General features: G+C 42.1%; 1 protein-coding gene across 4 annotated transcripts in view; it reads right to left on the reverse strand.

Annotated features, from left to right (window-relative positions):
- Positions 1–24,624, reverse strand: part of TUB (TUB bipartite transcription factor) — a 148,641-nt gene that overhangs the window by 38,275 nt on the left and 85,742 nt on the right. For all 4 annotated transcript variants that reach the window (XM_056851484.1, XM_056851486.1, XM_056851483.1 and 1 more), the window contains exon 2: positions 205–256. In XM_056851484.1, coding sequence (XP_056707462.1) covers positions 205–256 — 52 coding nt within the window. The remainder of the gene's footprint in view (positions 1–204; positions 257–24,624) is intronic.

The following is a 24,624-nucleotide window of genomic DNA, read 5'->3' on the forward strand; positions in this document are numbered from 1 at the left end:
GGGTAAATTTGGAATAAGCATTTTCACAGATTTTTTTAGGCTTCCTTTGTAATCAGTTATGGGAGAACAAAAACTCCAGCATAGAATTCTGGTACAAAACACATAGTTTTCAATTGTGTATATCAGCAGAAGGAAATATTCTTGGAACGAAGAAATCCAGTTAAGCAAACTCTGTTTATCAAAGGGAATATTTTACAAGCTCACCTGTCTGTCAAGCTTCTGTTGTCGCAGATTGCTGCTCTCATCATCTAAAACACTGTGAAGATGGGAAAAAAACACACCAATTTATTCATTGGGTAATCATGTAAAAAACTGCAGCTGTTTCCCAAGGAAAAAACTACCTATTTATAGTACTTAACAGGAATCACTACAGAGGTCCACAAATGTTTGTCTGGTATTAATCAGCCATTATTTGTCTGGTATTAAGTAGCCACTGGACTGCAGTATCAATAGCAGATGATGGTACCCAGCTCTAACTTTCTTTCCCACCTAATTCCAAGGACGCTGTGGATGTTCTGAACCAGAGCTTGGAGTCAGTAATGGGCTGGATGAGGATGAACAAACTGAAACTTAATCCTGGCATGATAGAGGTTTTTTCGGTTAGCAGATCTGGGACTTGCCATCCCTCCTGTGTTGGATGTGGTTATACTCCCCTTGAAAAGCCAAGTTCATAGCTTGGGAGTGCTACTCAACACATCAGTCACATTAGAAAACCAGGTGGCTGTGGTGGTTCGGAGAGCTTCTGCCCAAGCTTCAGCTGGTCCATCAACTACAGCTCCCAGGTCAGTCAAATCTAGCCACAGTGATCCATGCCTTAGTTACAACTAGATTGGACTATTGTGCTCTATTTGTAGCTACCCTTGAAGACTGTTCAGAGGCTGCATCTAGTGCAGAACAATGCAGATAGACTGCTGATTGGGCCCAGCTATCAGGAGCACATGACCCTGATATTACAGCAATTACATTCCGTACCAATCTACTCCCAAGCCCAATGCAAGGTGTTGGTTTTGAACTCCCCCCTCCCCCTGTGCGCATTCTGGCCCTGTCCCCTTTAACCCCTCCATTGTTACCACTCCATTGTTACCATTGTTACCAGAGGCCCCCAGCCCTCTTGTAGTACAGAGGGAATACGTTTCTCCATGGCCCGGGTGGGAAAGGGTTATCACAGTTTCTTGGGCAGTCCTAGCAGCTCCATAGCTAACGGCCCCCGGGCCTGATGTTCCCCACCCCTGTGCTAGTGAATCATCAGTATAAAAAAGCTTCAGAGCCCCTTTACATATCAGGGCCCTGTGCAGACGGAGGAGCAGGAAGACTCCACCTTAGATGGAAAATCAGGGAATAATCACTAGGCTGCATGCAATAAAATTTTCTTGTAAGAGCTAGCCACCTGATTACCATGGGAACAGTCTTGCACTTCAATCAAGGCCCTTTTCTATGACTCTCCAAGGCCCCTAAAATCCCTGGCCACGATGAACAACCAGTGTTTGCAGGAAAACAACTCAGCATTCTCAATGAAGACTGCCCAGACACCTAACCAAATCCTCAATCAGGATGATCCCATTTCCTGACCCATCAATATTCCCCCCGGTATGACCCAAATCATTCCAACCACTCCATGATGGATCCTGGCCAAGAGCATCAGCCATCCATGTTGTTCCATGAGGGGTCTGACATCTCCTAGTTGCAATCACCTGGCACCAGTTAGATATGAAGGTATGAGATGGGCTTCATAGCCCCACTATTTTGAGTTGGATTTCATCCTCTGATCTTCTTGCACCCCTGACATGAGACGACATTCCCTCGTCAAGACAGAAAGACTATGACTTATTTTCTCCTGCTCTATTTTCCTTCCGCAAACCTCACCTCTAGGTCCCTACTTCCTAACCTGCATCTTAGAATTCCACAGGTCATGAGTTTAGGAGTTTAATTTATTCCCTTTTTGTTACTCAAAGATGCAGTTGCAAGATTTTCGTTCCACTATATCTTATGCAGAAATTGTTTTCCCTCTTAGACTCTGTTGATCTGGACACAATGAACCATGCTTCTGTAACTTCGAAACTAACCTGTTGCAATGCTCTCTATCCCGTGGGCCTACATTTGAAGACCTCCCAAGAGTTGAACCTGGTACTGAACACAGTTGGTTGTCTATTGATTAGAGAAGCTATGTGGTTCTAAGACACTTATGGGTCCAATTCAAGGTGCTTTTAAGTGTTATATGATCCGGCACCCAGATATTGGAAAGGTCATCTCTTCTAGTATCAACCTGTGCACCACCTCAAATCTTTGAAGCACCCTCCTGACTGTTCCCTCTCTCATATCTATTAGATCTAGGAAACATGATCTCAGAGATTTTCAGCTGTGTTTCACCCCTCTGCAAGTCTTCCCAATAAGTTCAAGTGTCGGCCTACATTGACTGGTATCCAGACCTTGTGCAAGGTTCCCCAATTTAAACGCTTTGGAGATTGGTAATCTCAATCCTGAGTTGTAACTAGTTTTATTTAATTGCCATAAATCAGCTGTTTTCACAGCACAAAAATGTGAATTTTAGTTGTTACAGTGTGGGTGCATACTGTTTTTATATGCCACCTTGAACAGCCGTTGATAGTACGAAAGGAAGTATATAAATATTTAAAGAAATAAAGGAAAATAAAATGAGATGAAAGTTACAATGTGTTTCTAGAATCCACAATCAGTTACAACATTGATATGCATGTATGAAAAGACAGATGTCCAAATGTTCATAAAATATTTTTAACATTCTCATGCTGTTTGGAACAGCTCAGAAAGCTTGTGCATAATGGTAGAATTGTAAGCTTTGAAGAGCCATTATTTTATTGCCGTATGTCCAAATTGCTAGACTGCCCAGTAATTAATTAAATAATCTTAACAGCTTTCTACCAGAAGGTCCTGATATATTCACATGTCCATCAGATTTATAAGTTATTGTTGTCGCAAGCACATTTCTACAGCTTCTTGGATAACTTGTTTTAGCATTGATGCACTTCATTTATTAAAATAGAGATTTACTCAAATATACAACCAGTTTGCTTCCTATAAAGAGCTATGTTCTCATTTAATTGTTGTCCCGTCTTGTAACATCAGTAGTGAAAATGAGGTTAGTATTTGGCCTTAAGTATATTTCTATTATATTAGCAGGTCAGTCTCTGCAGGCGAGCAAGTGATGCATTACTATCATCAACAGAACAGCCATCCTCCTTTGAGATAGTGAGTAATGAATTTTTTATTTCATTTTCCTGGACTTCTTGATACAGAGTTTGAGATTCAATGAACGGTCAAATGACTCACTGAAAGGAACCCTGGCATTTGAAAAACAAATTATTGATGCTAGAACTGCTCCATGGCATATCTCCAAAAAACCTCCACCAAGAGTTCTGGGTAGGAAATATTTATCAGAATTTAAGACTGTGATTCTTCAGCTGTGGTTCTGAATCCCAAGTGGGTCACAACCATGACAGGTGAGTCATGAAGCCAGGAGGAAAGACGTAGAACACTTTGACTTGGGGCAGCACTGGTAAAGTAGTGTGGAGTTATCTTCAATGTCTCAAAAAGCATGATCAGTTTAGAAGAGGCTCCCATCTCAACAAGCTTAAGAACCGCTAATTTAAGTGATTGTTTGATAGAGGCAGTTAAAAAACCAGCTGGCCCAGAATCTTCTCCAGCATGTTACAACCTGCATACACTGAGAGATGATTAGGCCAGAACTGCTGAGGAGTCACCCTATGGGGACACAGGAAAGTAGAGCAGCAGTAGCTGCAAATGCCAGTTAGGACCTATTTTTGTACTCCGTTGACCTCAATGAGAAGAATGTGGAGGAATAATTTTTTTCTCCTCTTCCTTCACTTGATTATCATCCAGAGGGTAGTTTTTGAAGAGGAATATTGATGGCACAATTTAAACTACAGTAAGAGTGTTTAATTATTTTATTGGGAGCTTTGACTAATTGTACATGCGACCTTATGACAGAAATAATGGGAATACCTTGTACAAGGAACCTGCTTGGCTTTGTTCAATGCTCCTTGAAACTGTGGTTTTTTACACTGTTGTAAACTCAGAGAAATAAATGGAATTTTACCAGTGTAAATGCTTATTGATTTACATCCTAAATACCTGCATGTAAAAGCTCAAAATTTCTCACTTGTATTTGATCCAAACTGTATGTTGCTTTTTAGACATATAACAGTGAATCTATGGTAAGACCTGCCTCCTGGTAAGAGATGCTTCCCCTCTGCACCAAGAGCCAAGGGTTAGGGTCGTTGGTGCCCATAAGGATTTGGATAGTCATCAATCCCAGACCACACAAGCTCATGGATTAGATCCAAAAGTGTCCTACTCACAGAAGGAGTCTTCCACTCATACAATGACCCGCTCCCCTGAGAGTGGAAAGGTACCAGTTACCAAATCCTCGCTTCTCCTGCTTTTCAAATGGCTCAGGGGAGGTTCTAGATTTGGGATGGAATGCCTAGTCAGAGGCTACAAATGGTGACAAGCACTGAACAGAAAGCTTTTCACATGTTTCCCAAACATATGATTCTACTTTTGCTGAAGAAGAAACAGGGAACATTTGATTAATACCAATCACTGCTTAGTTGTATTATTTATTATATCCCATGTATATCCCACCTTTCTGCCCTCACAAGAGTCACCAGGCAGTTTACAAATTCAAGCATACCTAATAAAATCACAGTTTATAACCAACCCCTATGAACACACATAATTAAAATGATTAAAAACATAAATTGAATTGTAATATAATTCGATTTGAAATTAAACCTACTGATACAGGCATGTACGCTTCTGTAGCAATGTTAAACCACTGCTTCATTTTCCTTTTAATTTGTGGATTTTGACTAGAATACCACTAGAACCAGAATTTACTAGAATCAGGTTTACAAATATGGCGGATTTTTCTATCTTGAAGCTAATAGCTTGTGTATAAATAGAAAGACCAAGTTGAGCTTACATCATATGCAGCACAGGGTGAGTACAAGTTATTCATGAAATGCTCATCAAGCACAGAGACACAATGAGGACAGTGATTTTACACAGCAACGCAGCAGAGAAATGTGCCTTCATCTTATTGTGAGATCTCTCAACTCCTTTTTTACTCCAATGAAATCTCTATGCATAGCTGGAGATTAGTTACATGGAATACTTGACTTTACTCTAAGCAGACTCCTCCGGGTTTAAAACTAAAGCACAATATTAGGTAACTACTCACACATAGAATAGCTATCAACATTCCATCCAACCTTTGTCAGGAATCTTTTCTAAAGAAAAATATTGTAGCAGATGCTAATGCTATACATAAGTAACTACATTTTTCACATTATTGTGAAGTTTTAGCAAACCTTTCAGTATTATTTTAATATTTTCAGATTTGCAGTTAGTATTTCAGCATGCAAATGCATAATTAACTGATTGTCATTTTATGATGGAACACAATTTTTTTTTCTTTTAAGGTGTCCGTACAAATGTATCTGGCAATGTGGTTATTATGCCAATAAAGGTTTATGTATGTAAATGCATAATTATAGATTGTACATATGGTTTTTAGCAATTTGTGTCCTCTGTCATACTAGAGGGGGAAAGAATTAAGTGTAACGCTTACAAACTAAATAAACCTAAGAGTGTTTGTTACCCTTGACTCCAGTGTTCTCATCAACCCCTCCAACCCATGGCAAACCTACAGGATCACAAGGAAAAGGGTCCTGATCAATAACAGCTCTTTTTTAAAGGATTAACAGCCCATTCCTGAGCTGGGCCAGCGGCCGCGCCCAAAGCCCTTTGGAGGCCAGCGGCCGTCCCTGCAAACCGGTGCTGGGGCCACCAATGCCAGCGTGCACCTCCCGGACGCCTGCGCTATGGGCCCTTGCGCCAGCATGGGCCGTCGCCAGCCTCCAAAGGGCTTTGGGCGCGGCCGCTGGCGCAGCACAGGAATGGGCTGTTAATCCTTAAAAAAGAGAAGAGAGCAGTTATTGATCAGGACCCTTTTCCTCGTAGGTTTGCCATGGGTTATAGGGGTTGATGAGAACACTGGAGTCAAGGGTAACAAACACGCTTAGGTTTATTTAGTTTGTAAGCATTACGGACTGCACACGATAGACTCTGGTGCTTGGATCACTACTATCAAATACTGGTTACGCTCTCATTTTCGATCCCCCCCCCCAAGTAGTTTATTGGCAGCTTTACATACTGACTCAACTGTTTCTAGATGGTCTCGGCTTATCTTAAATAGGATCAGATCACTCGGGATTGATCTTGATTCCTTGTCCAATTCCAGTGAATTATATATTTTTAGGACAATCCAAAAAAGGATATGGGACAGTGATTCCCAAATAATAAAAGTCGGTGCTGAAGGTATCTGCTCCCCTCGTTTTTTAGGCCTTTCTTATCAAATAAACTCTCTGGCCCAGTATTTTTCTAACTTAACTATACCCTCTCACTGTAGAGCATTTTTTTTGGCCAGATTTAATATATTCCCTTCAGCTGTTGTTAGTGGTAGAATCAAGGGAATACCACGCGAAGCAAGATGTTGTAGGTGTCAATGCAAAGAACCTGACACAATGCAACATATTCTCTTGTACTGTCCACTTTTCACACAGCTTCGATACAGCTTAATTAGCTCTCTTCCTCAATTTACTACTGCAATGACTACTGGAAACATAGGCCATTTATTGGATGACAAAAGCTTCGAAGTTACCACTCAAGTAGCCGAGTTCCTGGCCAAGGTCCTAAAGGAGGGAGAAAGAAGGAGGGGAACCCTCATTTCATTGTTTATTATAAAATTTACTGATGAACTGTGTATTCATTCCTTTTTTAGATCCATATCTAGCTGCTTTACCTGTTTGTTTTGTTACTGTAAATACCAATAAAGGTTCTGTATTCTGTTGTAAGCGTTACACTTAATTCTTTCCCCTTCTACTATGACAGAGGACACAAGTTGCTAGAGCTGGGGAGTAATCTACGCTCTATTGAGATGAAGTATGTATTCTCGGGTTCAGACTTGGAAATTATGACCGGGCAACCATTAACACTTCACTTTTGTATAGGAACGGCACCCAAACACTGCCTGTTTAAACAATCTTCTAAAGTCCCTATGGACTTCCTGCCCATTCAAGGATACCTCTTATCCCCTCTCCCTCCAAAAACCGAACCCATCTTTTTCAGTTGATAGTTGGAAGTTAAACCATCTCAGGGTTTCCCCCCCCTTTCTCTCCAACATACCATTCTGCATTTTTAAATCTGATTGGTGAAAGCTGAATAGGGAAGAAAATAATGGGGAATGGGGATGAATCCTCTCCTATCCATCATACCTCAGCAAGAAGTACCACAGTCATCCCATTGATTTATCACATGCCTTTTCTACTTGGAAGCCCAAAAAAGGATCAGGCAAATTGCAGCCAGCGCTGGCACAAAGCAGAACAGGCCAAGCAAAAAGTCAGGAGCATGGGGGACTGACTGAGACCTGAAACTACGTGGCAGGACATTATCACTCCTCGTTAACATACGGCACAGCCTCCTCAACGGAAAGGAGGCTTCTCAGATAATTTTTTCTCAGAATATTATTTAAATCTTTTGTATGCTGCCTTTCCAGACAAATAACACAATCAGGGAAGAGGTCCTATAACAGTTAGTCTTCACCTGCTGGCAGGAGAAAACAATAGAAGGAGATAGACCAATCTCCCTGGGAGGGAGTTCCAAAGTTTTGGTGTCACGACTGAGAACAGCCTTTCTCCCATTGCTACCCATCTAGCCCTGGATGGTGGGGGCATCTAAAGATGACCAGATTGAACTGGTAGATCCATATGGGAGAAGGCAGTCCTTAAGGTACACTGGGCCCAAGTCAACAGTTAGAGATCTACTTCCACAAGAACGAACAAAAACAACAAATACCCTAAAAACAAAGTGAGGGAGCTGTCAGCAATCTCATTAATTTGCTACTTGAAATACCAAGTGGAGGGCTTGTTCCTTGAATAGTTATGATGTGTTATATAAATAACAAAATCATTCTCAATATGAATTTGGAATTCCTGTATTTGTTAATTGGGATGAATATACAGGGTCTTGCAATTTTAAATCAGATACAGCACAGTGGGGAGGGAGCCAGCTGTCTCTCCAATTTCAGTACTCCTAATATTATTATTTGAGCAAGCATCAATTATGACTCCATTCAAGGAGCCATGCAGCAATCATAACTGAAATGTCCGTGTGCTGCCTTGTCTTCACATTCCATGCAGATACATGACATTGTAAACAGGCGGCTTTCTGATTTGGTTCCAACTTCACACTAGGATTGACTACGAAGGAAAATCTGATCTGAAGAGCTGCTAAGATTTTACAGCTGGCTTAAAGGAATGGACCCAGCTGGAACAACTATCAGCACAAATATGAACCAAGATATAGTATGAAAAAGTGATGAAGATCTTTATGTTAAATTTGGAAGAAATAATGAATCCTTGAGTATTATCCAATTAGAGATCTCTGTCAAGTGAGACCTGGGCCCTGTGGGATTTAACCCATTTTCACAAGGCCTGTAAGACAGAGATGTTCCGCCAGGCTTATGGTTGAGGGCAGCAATGGGAATATATAAAAAGTCAGCCTCCTTCCCTTTTCCTCTTGCCCTTCTTTCCTTCAGCTCTTCCTTAAATACCTTTCCTGCTGTTCCTTCCTTTTTCTTCCTTCCCTGTATGTGTCCCTTCTCCTTATATCCTCTCTGTCTCAATCCCCTCCCCTGCCCCCAAAACTAAGAGACATCGATAGTGAATATTGATGCACGGCCACCTTGAAGCAACATTGTCCCTAAGGTGAAGAAATTGGGCACCATCAGGGGAATTCAACAGTTGTTAAAGGGTTTCAGTATGGATTTTAGATTATTTAAATTGTATTATAAATTTGAGACAATGTCTGTATTTATATGGTGTTAGCCACCCTGAGCCCAGTTCGCCAGGGGATGGTGGGATACAAATAAAATTTATTATTAATTATTATTATTGAGGGGAATAAGAACATAAGAACATAAGAAAAGCCCTGCTGGATCAGACCAAGGCCCATCAAGTCCAGCAGTCTGTTCACACACTGGCCAACCAGGTGCCTTTAGGAAGCCCCCAAACAAGACAACTGCAGCAACACCATCCTGCCTATGTTCCACAGCACCTAATATAATAGGCATGCTCCTCTGATCCTGGAGAGAATAGGTATGTATCATGACTAGTATCCATTTTAATTAGTAGCCATGAATACCACTTTCCTCCATGAACATGTCCACTCCCTTCTTAAAGCCTTCCAAGTTGGCAGCCATCACCACATTTTGGGGCAGGGAGTTCCACAATGATGTGTTGTGTGAAAAAATACTTCCTTTTATCTGTTTTGAATAATTTTATATGTTTTGAATAATTGATACTCCAGCAATCATGACATTATTAGGCATTCAACAACAGTACCAAATACTAGACTTCACATGTTAAGATGCAACTATTCCAAATGCCCACACATTCATTGTGCAACATGCATACTCAAGAAGCGGAAGGCAAGCGGCCAAAGTAGAACAGCAAGTGGATGAAATGGAGGCTTAGATGTATCTGAGTTATGTATCTGACAAGGTTCCATTGTTAAATAAGACAAACTATATTTTCTATTATTTTACCCAAACCAGTCTTTTGAACTAATATTTGAACAGATTCAATTCAGATACTATTATGCTTGCATGGCTGATATCAGAGAACTCAATAGTAAGATAAAAAGCAACAGAAGTTCTTAGAAGAAAAACTGTCCACTCTTTTCCAGCTCCCTCACAATGTAAAATTAGAAAAACCCAAAACCAGACATGGGGTAACTTTGGGGATTTGCTGATGTAAAAGTTAAAAAATATTTACACACACCCATACAGAGACACCAATTTACTGCAGATGGAATGCCTTCCAACACAATCAGAATTAAATCTTCCCAGAAAGCAGAAGCAACACTACGGGGACAGATAGCCATCACTCTTTTAGTCATTTGAAAGCAGCCATTTGCATAGCAAGGTTATGATGTTGATAGGAAAAGATGTTTCAGCCTGATATTTCTGTGGGCCAAGAACCCACAGTTAAATTGGGCTCCACAATTTAAGGAGGATGTTGACAAGTTGGAGCATGTCCAGAGGAGGGCGACCAGAATGGTCAAAGGTCTGGAATCCATGCCCTATGAGGAGAGATTTAAGGAGCTGGGTTTGTTTAGTCTGGAGAAGAGAAGGTTAAGGGGTGACATGATAGCCATGTTTAAATATCTGAAGGGATGTCATGTTGATGAGGGAACCAGCTTGTCCTCGGTTGCTCCAGAGACTAGGACACGGAGTAATGGATTTAAACTAAGAGAAAAGCGATTCCACTTAAGCATTAGGAAGAACTTTCTCACGGTGAGGGCTGTTCGACGGTGGAATGCTCTGCCTTGGAGGGTGGTGGAGTCCCCATCTTTGGAGGTCTTTAAGCAGAGGCTGGATGGCCATCTGCCGGGAGTGCTTTGATTGTGGGATCCTGCATGGCAGGGGGTTGGACTGGATGGTCCTTGTGGTCTCTTCCAACCTTGTGAACATGCGAACCCTAGGCAGCTAGCATTGATTACAGCTCAAATGGCCATACTCATCTGGAAAGTGCCAATAAAACCACAATGAGATGGGGACCTCATGGATCTTGCATCTGGATTGTGGACAGTCCTTAACATAAAGGTCAGGAAAGGGAAGTGACCACTTGTCCTTGAAGGGACAAGCAATGAAAGATTATCCTGATGTGGATTTACTTTTCCATGAAGATGCCTGAATTTTGAACAGATCTTCCTGACCAGCCACAAAATGGATACACAGGAAGGGAGAGAAAATCCTTTTGTAAAGTGAATTATATCACACAGCATCAGCACTTCTTGGATTATTCTCAACTTTTCCTCAAAATGTTGCAAGGAGCAGGACAGCATAATTTCCTTATTCACTGAAACAGCAAAGATATAGCAAATGTTCTAGCTTTACCCAACCTACTTAAAATGATCAAAGCAGAATGGAAGTACAACAAGAACTAAGCAAGGGCACAACACACTTGTAAAGTGATACATCACTGGCTTTTATTAAGCTTTTTAAAGTTCCTTTTAGAATACAGCTTCAAAAGGAAGATCTGTTGCTATACAACACTAAATTAAGATATTGTATTTGGACAGCTATGCAAACCTTTTTATAGTTTTTACTATTGGCAAATTTTTTATATAAGGTGAATTCATTTAATTTAACACCGAATGGGGTCTTTTCGACATTGGTCATTTATGCATGGTCGCTTTAACCTCCTTTATTCCCCGTTTCAGCCAGGATCAATTTTTTCAGTATGCACAATACCTCATTCCTTGGAAGCGCAACGCTGTTTTGACACAAAACGAACCCGGCTTTTCCCATTCCTCTTCTGGCCCGAATTAAACCGTTCATCCTGGCTCATTCTGGAGTCAAAGAGTGTGCATACTCCGTTCTCGGGTTGAGTTTCACCCCACCCCTTTCCAAATACCTCTTCAAGGCAGCATGCAGACAGCCAAATAGGGGAAGCACAGAAGATTGGCTTCTCTCACAGCCAATCACGAAGTAGTGTGTAATGAGGCAGGGATTCAAGTGTTTCCTGCTTCCTCGGAGCTCTTTCTGAGCAAAAGAAAGGCTTTTTAAAAACGAGACTTGGATTTCTCCCCCCCTTCTTTCAATTTTTTTTGTTTTTTGTTCTTAAAATGCTTTTTTATGTGGCTGTTGGGTCTGGGGGGAAGGAAATCTCTCAGGGTGAGTAATGCAAAGTCAGCCAATTACAGAGCAGCATTTAAAGGGGTGGGACTAGATTTGAACTTGGGAAACTGCTTTTCTGTATTCATGGCTCAATTAGCACACAGTTTCGTCCCTGATCATTCAAGCCAATGCATAGTTTCCCCCAACCCGGGTTACTTTAATGTGCGATGAACCCAGGTCCAAGCAGGGAGATCCAACCCATGCATAAAAGACCATTGTTTCTGATGTGAAGTTCATAGGCTTCTCCTACGCAGGAGAGAACCAAAAATGTTTATTTCAAGTTGCCATTTTCCCCCTGCTCATCATTAGAGAATTATTTTTCGATACCAGAATTGATTCTTGTAGTATGTGAATTTTTAAAAAAAAAAATTCGCTCACCTCTGATATGGGAACAGCGTAAAGGGAGGTAAACTGTGGAATGTACCAAATTGTGGAAATCAATTCCGAGCCTCACAGAAAATCTATTGTAAGTGATGCCTGCGGAAACAGCCTGCACTGTTGCTGAGGCTGTTCCATGCTCCTGCAAGGCAACAGGTGCCATGGGTGTTTGGCCAGCTGCAGTACTACAAGGGAAGGAGCGGTGTGGCTCTTAGGCGCCCCCAAATTGCAGCTATGATTCCTGTGCATCCCCACCTGTAAGGGAGGGATGCCCTGGCATGGTACTATGCTGACAGCAAAGTACTGGGATGCCAACGTAACTGCTAGCCCCTCCCCCTTCAGAACTGTACTTACTGCAGGAGTCAGGTTTATTAGAGTGAAACACTGTGTTGATGCAAGGTGGGGGAGACAGCTGTTAGAGACTGCCGATACGTCACCCGTGCTTACACATGTAAGGTACATTCCCCCCACACCTCTCTCCTGTTTGGGGGAATGGTGTATCCCATTCAGTGTCTGTGCCAGAGATGGAATACCATTAAGTGCTCCCTCTATGGTGTTAAGTGCCCTTTTAGTGTCTTTCCCACCACTAAAGGGCAGGGTTACATGCTCTAAGTGTGCGAGACAAGAGGCCTGAGAAAGACAGTACTATACTGCATACACCATCATCTGAGCAATGGGTGTCCTAGCTGGGTTTATGTAGTACTGGGGGGGGGCACTGGATGCAGGAGTGGGATGTGATTTGCTCTGGACTTAGTTGGCCCCCTAAGCTATACTTATGCTCAGTGGTCAGGAGAAGATGTGGGGGCCCTTAGAACTTCCCTGTGCATGGCTATGGGCTAGGCCAGGGTTTTCACAGGTGCAGCTTTGTACCAACTTTGTACTACGCCAGCATAACTTGGAGATATACGTTGGCATAAATCCCAGATAGGGCATAGTCATCATCCTAAACACTTATGGCTTGTGTTTAGAGTTGCAGGTTATTTTAGCAATTCTCAAACATCCCATCCCCCCACCCCCGCCGCCAAGTTTAGATAATGTAAGGGATATACACCCTGACCTGGATGGCCCAGGCTAGCCTGATCTCGTCAGATCTCAGAAGCTAAGAAGGGTCAGCCCTGGTTAGTATTTGGATGGGAGACCACCAAGGAAGACCAGGGTTGCTGTGCAGAGGAAGGCACTGGCAAACCACCTCTGTTAGTCTCTTGCCATAACCCCCCCCCCAAAGGGATCGCCATAAGTCGGCTGCGACTTGACGGCACTTTACACACACACACAAGGGATGTACATGTTACATTGTCTTTAAATTTTTGCAAGTATTATTCAATAAAAATAATTTTCACATAAATTAAGGCTATATCTATCCAGCTTAACACCAACTTAACATGTAATTTTTATTTAATAGTAGGTTGTCTAATATTTCCAACAATTCGGGCAATTCTAAACTCACGAGTCCACTAAACCTCCTCCAAAATGCATCTTGTCTTCAGCAGCAGTTTGTGCATCACATCACAAGTGATTATGTGCATCACATCACAAATTGAAAATTACAATATGTACGCCTTATAAACATGCTCCATTGAATAAAAGACAGTCCCGGTGTTCTTCCCAAGCCGGCAGGGATATAATTTTCTTTCACGCTACCTGGGGGGGGGGGGAGAGAGGATCAAGCTAAGTCACAAAAAGCAAGAAGAAAAACAAAAATTTGACTGTGTAATACGTTGCATACATCAACCTTTTATTGAACTGCCATTTTCATTTTGTGCTGCTTTGCAAACTGAGTTGAATGAACTGAGATATTACAGAGGGTTGGTTCCCAAAGTACAAGTGGAACTCTTTTTAAAGAAGGTAACTTTTCCTCGACTCGAGGTCAGCCAGCACGCTTCCATGCCAGACCGGGGATTCAAACCCGTGTCCCCCAGATACCAGTTTGACACTCTAACCACACTTGCTTATAACTTGAGAAGCTCATGTAAACCTGGAGACTGCATATACCTACTTCAAGGCTTCATAAAACAAACAACCGCACCTAAGGACAAACAACCATACTTAAGACACACTCGACAACTGATAAATAAGCACATATGCAGCCCTAGAGGCCTGTATGTTATAAGGTGTTTCTTTACAATCTAAATAAATATATGCCATGTTTTATTTATGTTTTAAACAATTAAACATAGCAACACTGGCCTTACAGTACTTGGTGAAAATGTTTAAAGACCGCTTAATTGATCCAAGGAGCCCCGTGGCGCAGAGTGGTAAACTGCAGTATTGCAGTCCAAGCTCTGCTCACGACCTGAGTTCGATCCTGACGGGAGACAGTTTCAGGTAGCCGGCTCAAGGTTGACTCAGCCTTCCATCCTTCCGAGGTCAGTAAAATGAGGACCCAGCTTGCTGGGGGTAAAGGGAAGATGACTGGGGAAGGCACTGGCAAACCACCCTGCAAACATAGTCTGCCTATTAAACGTCGGGATGTGTCGTCACACCCGGTGCTTGCACAGGGGACCTTTACCTTTTTTAATTGATCAAAGCTTTTTTAATTGATCAAAGCTTTGCTATTGTACGCAATTTCATATTTTATTAATCTGTACATGCAGTTGCCATTTGAATTTCCACAGGCCAAAATGCCTGTCAGCAACAAATGCAGCAATTATAGTCAAAGAAATTACTCACAAGGGGCTAACACAATACACATTTTCCACACATGAGCAAACTTCTTAGCCTGCTGACTCATTCATACGGAACATTTTCAGTCCAGAGTATGGAGGAAGTGAATGAAATATATATCCTGGTCTGCTGATTTCATGGAGGAAAAAAGATATTTTGCATTACTATAGACACAAATTAATCTGTTGAAACATTACAACTATATGCAAAACCCCACACATGGCAAGTGGAGAGCAATAAGTATATGGCACACAGCCCAAATTTTGTTGATGCATATGATATGTAATACTTCTATTGTCTATAGTTACAGTAATCAATGCATCAAATTCTTTAAAAAGTAATTTTGCAGATTTTACCCTGCAAGATTGATTGTAAATTGTACACGAACAGATCAAATAAGTCTTAGCAGGGACAAAACACAATCCTAAAAAACAAAACACCTGTTGTGATCTCTATCACAGTGTGGGGCAAGACCATTGTTTCCCCCTCTTTTCACTGTCCCTGCCACCACCACAGGGTAAAATCCAGCCCCTCTCACTCTTGTGGGTTGCCCCAAGGTCAACCTCACAGGAGTGTTGCCTGAAGCATACCAAGCAGCCAGGCAGGTTGGTAAGGACTTGTGCAGACTCTCTCAAGTTAAACAAATTTTATTTCTACAAGGCACAAACTCAGGGCACTCCAAAAGGACAAGCTCTATGGGCACAAAGCAAAATAAACAAAAGGACAGTTACTAACTAAGGCACTCGCAAAACATGTTATATATGATCTTTGGGAGTTGCAGGACACACACACACCACAACTCCTGGTGCATCTGCAACCCCCTTTAGCATACTCCTCTGTCATCCTTCATGGTAAACTGACACCAAAGTCACACACCAAAGGCACTCCCAGAACAGACTCCAAAGAGCTCTCTAAACAAAGGAAAAGCTCCCCTTTTCAGACCCCACCCCATATGTGCTCTGGGGCCTTCAGCCAATCTGGGTACTAAGTCTTGGGGCTCAAGCCTGCCAAACCTGGGCCCACCAATAAAGAAGCGTTAACACATGGAAGGGCTAGCATGTTTTGGAAAAGGATGCTCTCTAACCGGAAAGAGGACCTTCTCCCCTTCTTCCCAGCCACAGACACCCCTGGCCCTCTTTCCATCACCATAACTGTCACAGCATCTCTTGCCCGCCCCCTGCCCCTTATCTCATCACAACACCAAACCGAGGTTTGGCACTATGTGAACAAGCCCAGGGCTCATGAGCCATTTTCTCCCCTTGGGCTCCTCTTTCCACTTGGTGATTTGCGATTATCTCAAACCATTGCTTGCCTTTAAATCCAAATGGGCAAATGGTTTAAACCATGAACAAATGGATTTGCAATCCTCTTTGAATAGAAAATGCAAGCGCAGGGTTGGATCCACCAATTTGTCAGTGGAAAGTGATGATGGTCATAGAGCTTTCCCACATTTCCCCCCTCCCAACAGAACCTTCTAACCCTGGTAACGCTGATTCCAGTGGTTACAGGACCCACATGAACTAAGAGCAACAGTGAAGAGAGGGAAAGGGATGAAATCGCACTCTTGTCTCTTGCTCCAATAGAGGTGATGCTTGTGGAAGAGGGGGCGATCTTGAACCCTTCCCACTCAACTTCAGCCCCCCAAAACCAGAGGGGGCGATCTTGAACCCTTCCCACTCAACTTCAGCCCCCCAAAACCTATTTATGACCCATGAGCCTGGGAATCAACTTTCGTGTGCTGAGAATGGACTATTGTGGGGAGCAGAAGGCAGGAAAGACCACACGGCAAACAGATCACAGGATCCAACTCAGAAATTGGACACTTGGATGCAATGGCAAATGGTGGTAGGGGCTAATTTAGAAATCACCAAATGACTTCAATGGGAGACCGAGAAGAAGGAGGGAGTGCAGAAGCACAGGGCTTATTCATATGGGGCCAAATCGTGGCTTGGCGTTGCATCTGAACCATACCAAAAGGACTGAAGTCTGCATAAATACTATTTATAAATGTCTGGATAATACTGATTATGTTTGGAAGGAACAAAAGGCCCAGCTCCCAATTATTAAACACATTCCTTTTTTAGTAAATCCCACTGATTTCAATGGAATTTGCTCCAGAGTATGCTTATGATCATATCTTTGGGCAGCTTTCCAAGCTTACTCACACATGAAGTGAAGTTCCAGAAAAAAAAAGCAAAGAATATTGGGGGGGGGGGGCATTTTTTCTGGGATTTTTTTTCCCTCTCAGAACTTTCTTTTAATCTTTCCAACTAAAAATTAAGATGTTTGGGGGACCGCTAGGGGAAAAAAATCTATGAAATATTTTCTTCTTTACAATGAGTCAAATGCTTCTTAACACAAGGGTTTTCACTCATTCCAAATGTAAAACATGAAAAAGCATAGTGTTTTCAAAGCTATAAAGTTTAACTTAATATCCAAATATGCTAGAAGTCTTACCTGTTGTGACTGTATGAGACTATTTCTGTCTAAATACTTTTTCTTTACTTCAGAATTTATTTTCTACGTTTAACTTTCATTTTTCCTGTCTCTCAGATGGAAAATTAATATTCATGTGCTATGGTAGCTTAGGGTACAGCAGTTTGCAACTCTTTCTGAAGCATTGCAAATTTTCTTTTTGAAACTGAATACATTTATCCTTTTAAATTCCATACATATGGCAAATAGTAACATTTTATATGTGACGTAAAAAATGATGTGCTTTATGTTGTTAAATCAGTAAAATAAATTAGGTTTGAAAGAAAAGTAAATATTGCATATATTTCATTCTCCTCCTTTGCAATGTATGAAAAGATCTTCTGAACAAAGGTGGCTAGGAAGGTGAAGCTTGATCCTCTTTAGCAAGCACAGAGCAGGCTTGAGAAAGACTAATGCATAATATCAAGCCACTAATTGACGCTGAGTGCCTTTACTGAAATAATTGTGTGTAATTTTTGTTAGAATTGGAAGCGATCCATCACACATCGTTTGTAATACAACCAGTTAAAATTACACTGTTCCTTGCAGTGGGAAGCTATTTCTAAATGTTATGTTTGTTTTCCCAAATTGTACTGTTTATGTAGCCAAAATAAGATTTCCTGTTATTCATAACTGAAATCTGAGGCCTAATTGTTTGGCTACGCTTTGCAAATGATTACACACTATTGCTTATTCCCACATTTCTTCAGGAATACAGCCAAGGCGTTAACGGCATAATGACCTACTGCACCAGTTTATGTCAAGTCAGGTTATCCTGCTCAACACAAGTCCAAACCCCTGTTCAGGTTAAGATTAACAATGCGAACTTAAACTGATTCACGCTCACCGAACTCAACAGGGCAAGTACCCAGTAGAGTCAGGGGGACTAAATAGGCCATGCAAAATGAACAAGAGTCCGTTCATGGCACAGATATACAAGATCTGTTTTCTCAGGTTGGGTCTGCTCCAGTGTCATTAACCCATAATTGGCTCATGAGTCAACTGCACTCCTTCATTGTGGCTTTGGGACAGACACAGGAGGAAGCAGGGCAATCATCACAGTTTTCCGATGACTTGAATATAGGAGTGTTTAAAGTTATGCCAAGTCTTTTGCTAGCATAACACAGATAGTCACTGGAAACTGTACTGTTCCAAGTACTGGATTTCAACCGCCCGGTGTTCCCTCCCTTGGACTGACAGAATCCCGATGACAAAAAATTCACACCAAAAGCAATACTAAGCTATTGCTATGCCAATGGACATTTTTCAGCCATCACAGCATTGTGCTCTCTAGCCCAAATGAATTTCATATCAATACAGTGGGCATGATTTTACAATAATAATGCTCTGATTTGTTCACTACTATGTGCAAACTGCTGAAATAGGGAAAAATACATTATTATACCTCCAACCTCAAAGAAAGAGATGCACAATTGCAGGGAGAAGGCGAGGATTGGTATACCTGCATTGCTTTTTCATAAATATCTGTGCATGGTGCTCTTTCATCACCTTAATGCATATATATTCCTCAAAATCGTCATATCTACTTAACAAAGAAAGGATACATGATTCCCAATGGAATTCTCTGTCATGGATACTAAAATGGCACAACCTAGCATACTTATGGCATTAAAATGGCAAATGAGATTCAATGTGAGTAAGTGTAAAGTGATGCATATTGGGACAAAAAATCCCAACTTCACATATACACTGATGGGATCTGTGCTGGCAGCAACAGACCAAGAAAGGGATCTTGGGGTGGTAGTGGATAGCTCAATAAAGATGTCAACCCAGTGTGCGGCTGCTGTAAAAAAGGCAAATTCCATGCTGGCCATAATTAGACGAGGAATAGAGAATAAAACTGCTGATATTATACTGCCCTTGTACAAATCTATGGTGAGACCACACTTGGAATACTGTGTACAGTTCTGGTCACCACACCTAAAAAAGGATATTACAGAGCTTGAGAAGGTGCAGAAAAGAGCAACCAAAATGATTAGGGGACTAGAGCAACTGTCCTATGGGGAGCGGTTAAGACGCTTAGGGCTGTTTAGCTTGGAAAGAAGGCGGCTGAGGGGAGACATGATAGAGGTCTATAAAATTATGCCTGGTTTGGAGAGAGTGGACAGGAAGAAGTTTTTCTCCCTCTCCCATAATACTAGAACACGGGGTCATCTGCTAAAGCTGGAGGGTGAGAGATTCAAAACAGATAAAAGGAAGTATTTTTTCACACAACGCATAGTTAAATTGTGGAACTCCCTGCCCCAGGATGTGGTGATGGCTGCCAGCTTGGAGGGCTTTAAGAGGGCAGTGGACATATTCATGGAGGAGAGGGGTATTCATGGCTATTAGTTAGAATGGATACTAGTCATGCTGCATACCTATTCTCAGTCTCTAGTATCAGAGGAGCATGCCTATTATTTTGGGTGCGGTGGAACACAGGCAGGATGGTGCTGCTGCAGTCGTCTTGTTTGTGGCTTCCTAGAGGCACCTGGTTGGCCACTGTGTGAACAGACTGCTGGACTTGATAGGCCTGGGTCTGATCCAGCGGGGCCTTTCTTATGTTCTTATGTTCAGGTGGCCTTTGTAACAGCCTGCTCCCTACACCGTGACAAACCTAATCCGAAGAGTAAATTAAAAATCCTGGACTGATAATAATTTTTATACCCAAGCTTCATGAGAAATTCAATAAATACTGAAGAAATAAATAACTACACTATGAACTTCAACAGACTAAATCAATAAATAAATGGACATCTGGCTTGTTCATTTTTAATCAAAAGTTATAAATTACACAAAAGGAAAGCTGGATCATGTGTTTGACACCGAAAAAAATCTAGCAGAAACCCCCTTCCTAGAGACAGCAGAAATGTTCAAAAATTCTCTCTACCGAAGCAAAACAAGATTCCGTTACATAATATTCCCAGATAAAAATTACAAACCTGGAAAAAATTACAAATAAAAAATTACAAATAAAAATTACAAACCTGGTTACCTACCCATAAATTGTAAAAGAGGTCTTCACCTTTTTCAATGCAAGCTGATGTGCTATGTGAAAAGATAAATAGATCACTAGGTAAAAACAAAGGCTGAATTGCTGATCCACTGGATTAGTGGGTATTTGAAATTACTTAACACATTGTGTGAAACGCCGCATAATGATTTCTGATCACAGCTCAGCTGCTGAATGCGTACTCTGCATCCTCTTCTTGTTTTTTCAATCTCTGAAGTGTCATATGAACATATAGAAACACTGGAAGCCGACTTTATCTAATTAGGGCCAGGCTAGACATGGCATGCAGCTGAGTGTATGTTTTATGCCATTTTTTAAAAAGTAGACTTGGATTACTGTAAATGTAAGTGACAGAACAGATGAGTAAGAGAAGGTCGCTTAATCTTTCCCTGCTGGCTGTATTTTCATTCAGAATTGTCCCCAAACTGTTTCACTGACTGCATGGGAAAGATACTGCGTAGGGGGGTAGCTGCGTAGGGGGGTTTTGATTAGAAAAATGAATAAGGCAGACTGCATTAAGCAAATCCATTTTCTGCACTCAAATTCACAATTTCCAGTTTAAAAGAAGAAAAAGAAAAAACCTTGAGAGAAAGCAACTTATGACAGCGTGTCAGTTCTAGTCCATGCTCTCATGAGACCCTTACACTAAATTCACACACATCACTTCATGCTTTTCAGCTCCTCTCCCACTGTTGGTGTGAAAAACAGAAAGGCAATTCTAAATGTGCAAACATCTTTCTGGCATGTGAGAAACAGGCATTCTTAAATGCACTTATACATGGTTTATGAACTGACTGAAAAGCATGCAAGAAATCTGATTTCTTCTTTCATGTCCATATGTGATTTCAGTCTTAGTCTATCATGTCCTTCCAGTTCTATCTACTCTGGCGGTGGCAGCTCTGCAAGGACTCAGGCAAAAATCTTACGCAAATGGGGTTGCCAACCTCCAGGTACTAGCTGGAGATCTCCTGCTATTACAACGGATCTCCAGCCAATAGAAATCAGTTCACCTGGAGAAAATGGGCGCTTTGGCAATTGGACTCTATGACATTGAAGTCCCTCCCCTCCCCAAACCCCTCCCTCCTCAGGCTCTGCCCCCAAAACCTCCTACTGGTGGTGAAGAGGGACCTGGCAACCCTATACCCAAAACATGCCACTATTTTCAGCTAAGGATGCCAGGGCTGGAACTTGGGACTTTCTGCATTCAAACTATCAGCTCAGTCATTGAGCAATGGCCTTTCTATTTTTTGCATGTACTTGAGTATATAGAAAGCCACGGGGCATCCCTGCTCATTCATTCATTCTTTCCCTTTCTATACAAGCCACTGCACCACATCATCTGATGCTCTAACAGCTTGCAGCTGGAATTGCTTTTTATATAGCGCTATGCAAGAGGGTCACTCATGTACCTAGAAATCAATTCAATCGCTGTCCTCTATTAATTACTTTCAGAATTTTAGGGGAAGGAAGACTGAACAGACTGGAGAATAAAGCAGGATACAAACTGGATTCAAAACCCTGAAACTGGAACTAGATCAGATACTACACAGACGAATTTAAATGATGGTGTGGGGGTAATGTGGAAGGCAGAATGGCAAATAATGGAAAAGAAAGCAAATAAACAGTTACTGAGATAAGGAACGATAGAAGAAGGAGATACAAAAGAAGAGAAATGAATGAGGAATGGAGGGTTTATATTCATGGAAAGACATTTGTAACCAGCCAGGCATGAATCACTTCTTTGCTGAAGGGTCAGAGTAAGAAACATACCAATGAATAACTACCAGGGAAAATGCTGAGCAGAGTTACACCTGCAATGGATGAAAGGCAGATGGGGCAGGACAGTTTATGAAAATGGACCAGCTTTGGACACCAAGGTTGAGAAAAACCTCAACTGGCCAGATAGCCTTGGTTTTACTTCCAGGAGTGAAAACATGGCAACTCTTTGATATGTTACTGCCCCTATATCGGCTAAGGTGGTTCTGGTAGTCTTCACATTACAGAACACACGGCCCAGATTTGTTGACACGTGTGAAGGGGTGAAACCTGAAAAGGAGCTGTCCCCTCTTTACACACATACCCATTTGAATCTCCAGCAGGAAGATCAGATATCCAGGATTTGTAAGGCTCAAGCTGGTTAGCAACCTTTCTGTGGTGTTTTATGCATGGTTGCTTAACCCTCCTTTATTCCCTGTTTCAGCCAGGATCAAATTTTTGGGTATGCACGTTGCCTCATTCCTTGGAAGCTCAATGCTGCTTCAACGCAAAATGAACCCGGCTTTTCCCATTCCTCTTCTTGCCCGAATTAAACTGTTCCTCCTGGCTCATTGTGGAACCACCGAGCGAGCGTACAACTTTCTCGGGTTGAGCTTCGCCCCACCCTTTTCCAAACTCCTCTTCAAGGCAGTATGCAGATAGCCTCTCAGGGGAAGCACAGAAGATTGGCTTCTCTCACAGCCAATCAAGAAACAGTGTGTAAAGAGGCAGGGATTCAAGTGCTTCCTGCTACCTCGGAGCTCTTTCTGAGCAAAAGAATGGCTTTTTTAAAACGAGGCTTGGATTCCCCCCCCCTTCTTTCAGATTGCTCCGTTTTTTGTTCTTAAAATGCTTTTTTATGCGGCAGTTGGGTTTGGGGGAAAGGAGATCGTCTCTCGTGAGGTCAGCCAATTACAGAGCAGCATTTAAAGGGGTGGGACTTGATTTGAACTTGGGAGACTGCTTTTCTGTATTCATGCCTCCATTAGCACACAGTTTCATCTCTTATCATTCCAGCCAATGCATAGTTTCCCCCAACCCAGGTTACTTTGATCTTGGCTGAAATAGGGACTAAAGGAGGTTAAAGCGACCATGCATAAATGACCGGTGTCTCTTTTCTTAGTCTGTACCCAACTCCTGAATCTCTATTTACTCTAGAGTTGTGGTTGTAGTAATACAGCTGACTTAGTGAAGAATGCATTGCCTAGATTCCTACCCACATGCCTGGCTTCTGGCTCACACTCCAAATGTAGCCCCATTTTGGCAGCTGTCCAAACAGGGATGGCAGGTAACAGGAAGTGGTGAAGGCTACTGAAGGAAAGACTCTGAACCCAACTTTACAGGGGGCTGGGGAGTCATGAGGGATTTCTGTGATCAGTGGATTTTCCTCATCAAAAGAATGGCTTGTATCCCAGCCTCCCAAGCAGGGGTGTCTCTTTCACTTGCTCAAGCGCCCTTTGCCTGAGTGAGTTGAATGAGATGAATGTCTACTTGCTCGAGAATGAGAACGGGGGCAGTTGCACCCTTTGTGTGATATTCATTGGTTTCTCTAGAACACCTGGTTGGGCACTACAGAAAATGGAATGCTGAAATGGATGGGTGCCATGGTCATAGCTTGCCTATGGCACCAAAAAACCTCTGGCAAGCCCTAGATGGGTCACCGTACAAAGTAAATTTGGGCTCGTGCATCACCATACCAAAAAAGGTTGGGAACCACTGTACTATCCTAGAATCACAGAATCATAGAATTGGAAGGGACCACCAAGGCCATCAACCCCTGCACAATGCAGGAAATTCACAACTACCTCCCCCCCCACACACCCCTAGTGACCAGAAGATGGCCAAGATGCCCTCCCTCTCATCATCTGCCTAAGGTCACAGAATCAGCATTGCTGACAGATGGCCATCTAACCTCTTCTTAAAAACCTCTAGGGAAGGAGAGCTTACTACCTCCTGAGGAAGCCTGTTCCACTGAGGAACCGCTCTAACTGTTAGAAAATTCTTCCTAATGTCTAGACGGAAACTCTTTTAATTTCAACCCGTTGGTTCTGGTCCGACCTTCTTGAGCAACAGAAAACAACTAGGCATCCTCCTCTATATGACAGCCCTTCAAGTACTTGAACATGGTTATCATATCCCCTCTCAGTCTTCTCCTCTTCAGGCTAAACATACCCAGCTCCTTCAACCTTTCCTCATAGGACTTGGTCTCCAGACCCCTCACCATCTTTGTTGCCCTTCTCTGGACCCGTTCCAGCTTGTCTACATCTTTCTTAAATTGTGGTGCCCAAAATTGAACACAGTACTCTAGTTGAGGTCTAACCAGAGCAGAGTAAAGCGATACCATCACTTAGCGGGATCTGGACACTATACTTCTGTTGATGCAATCCAAGACTGCGTTTGCCTTTTTAGTTACAGCATCACACTGCTGACTCATGTTTAGTGTTTGGTCTACTAAGACCCCAAGATCCTTTTCACACACACTACTGCTCAAACAAGTCTCCCCCATCCTATAATTATGCATTTGATTTTTCCTACCTAA

This window comes from Euleptes europaea, chromosome 6, assembly GCF_029931775.1.
Source record: "Euleptes europaea isolate rEulEur1 chromosome 6, rEulEur1.hap1, whole genome shotgun sequence".
In the NCBI taxonomy this organism is placed as follows: Eukaryota; Metazoa; Chordata; class Lepidosauria; order Squamata; family Sphaerodactylidae; genus Euleptes; species Euleptes europaea.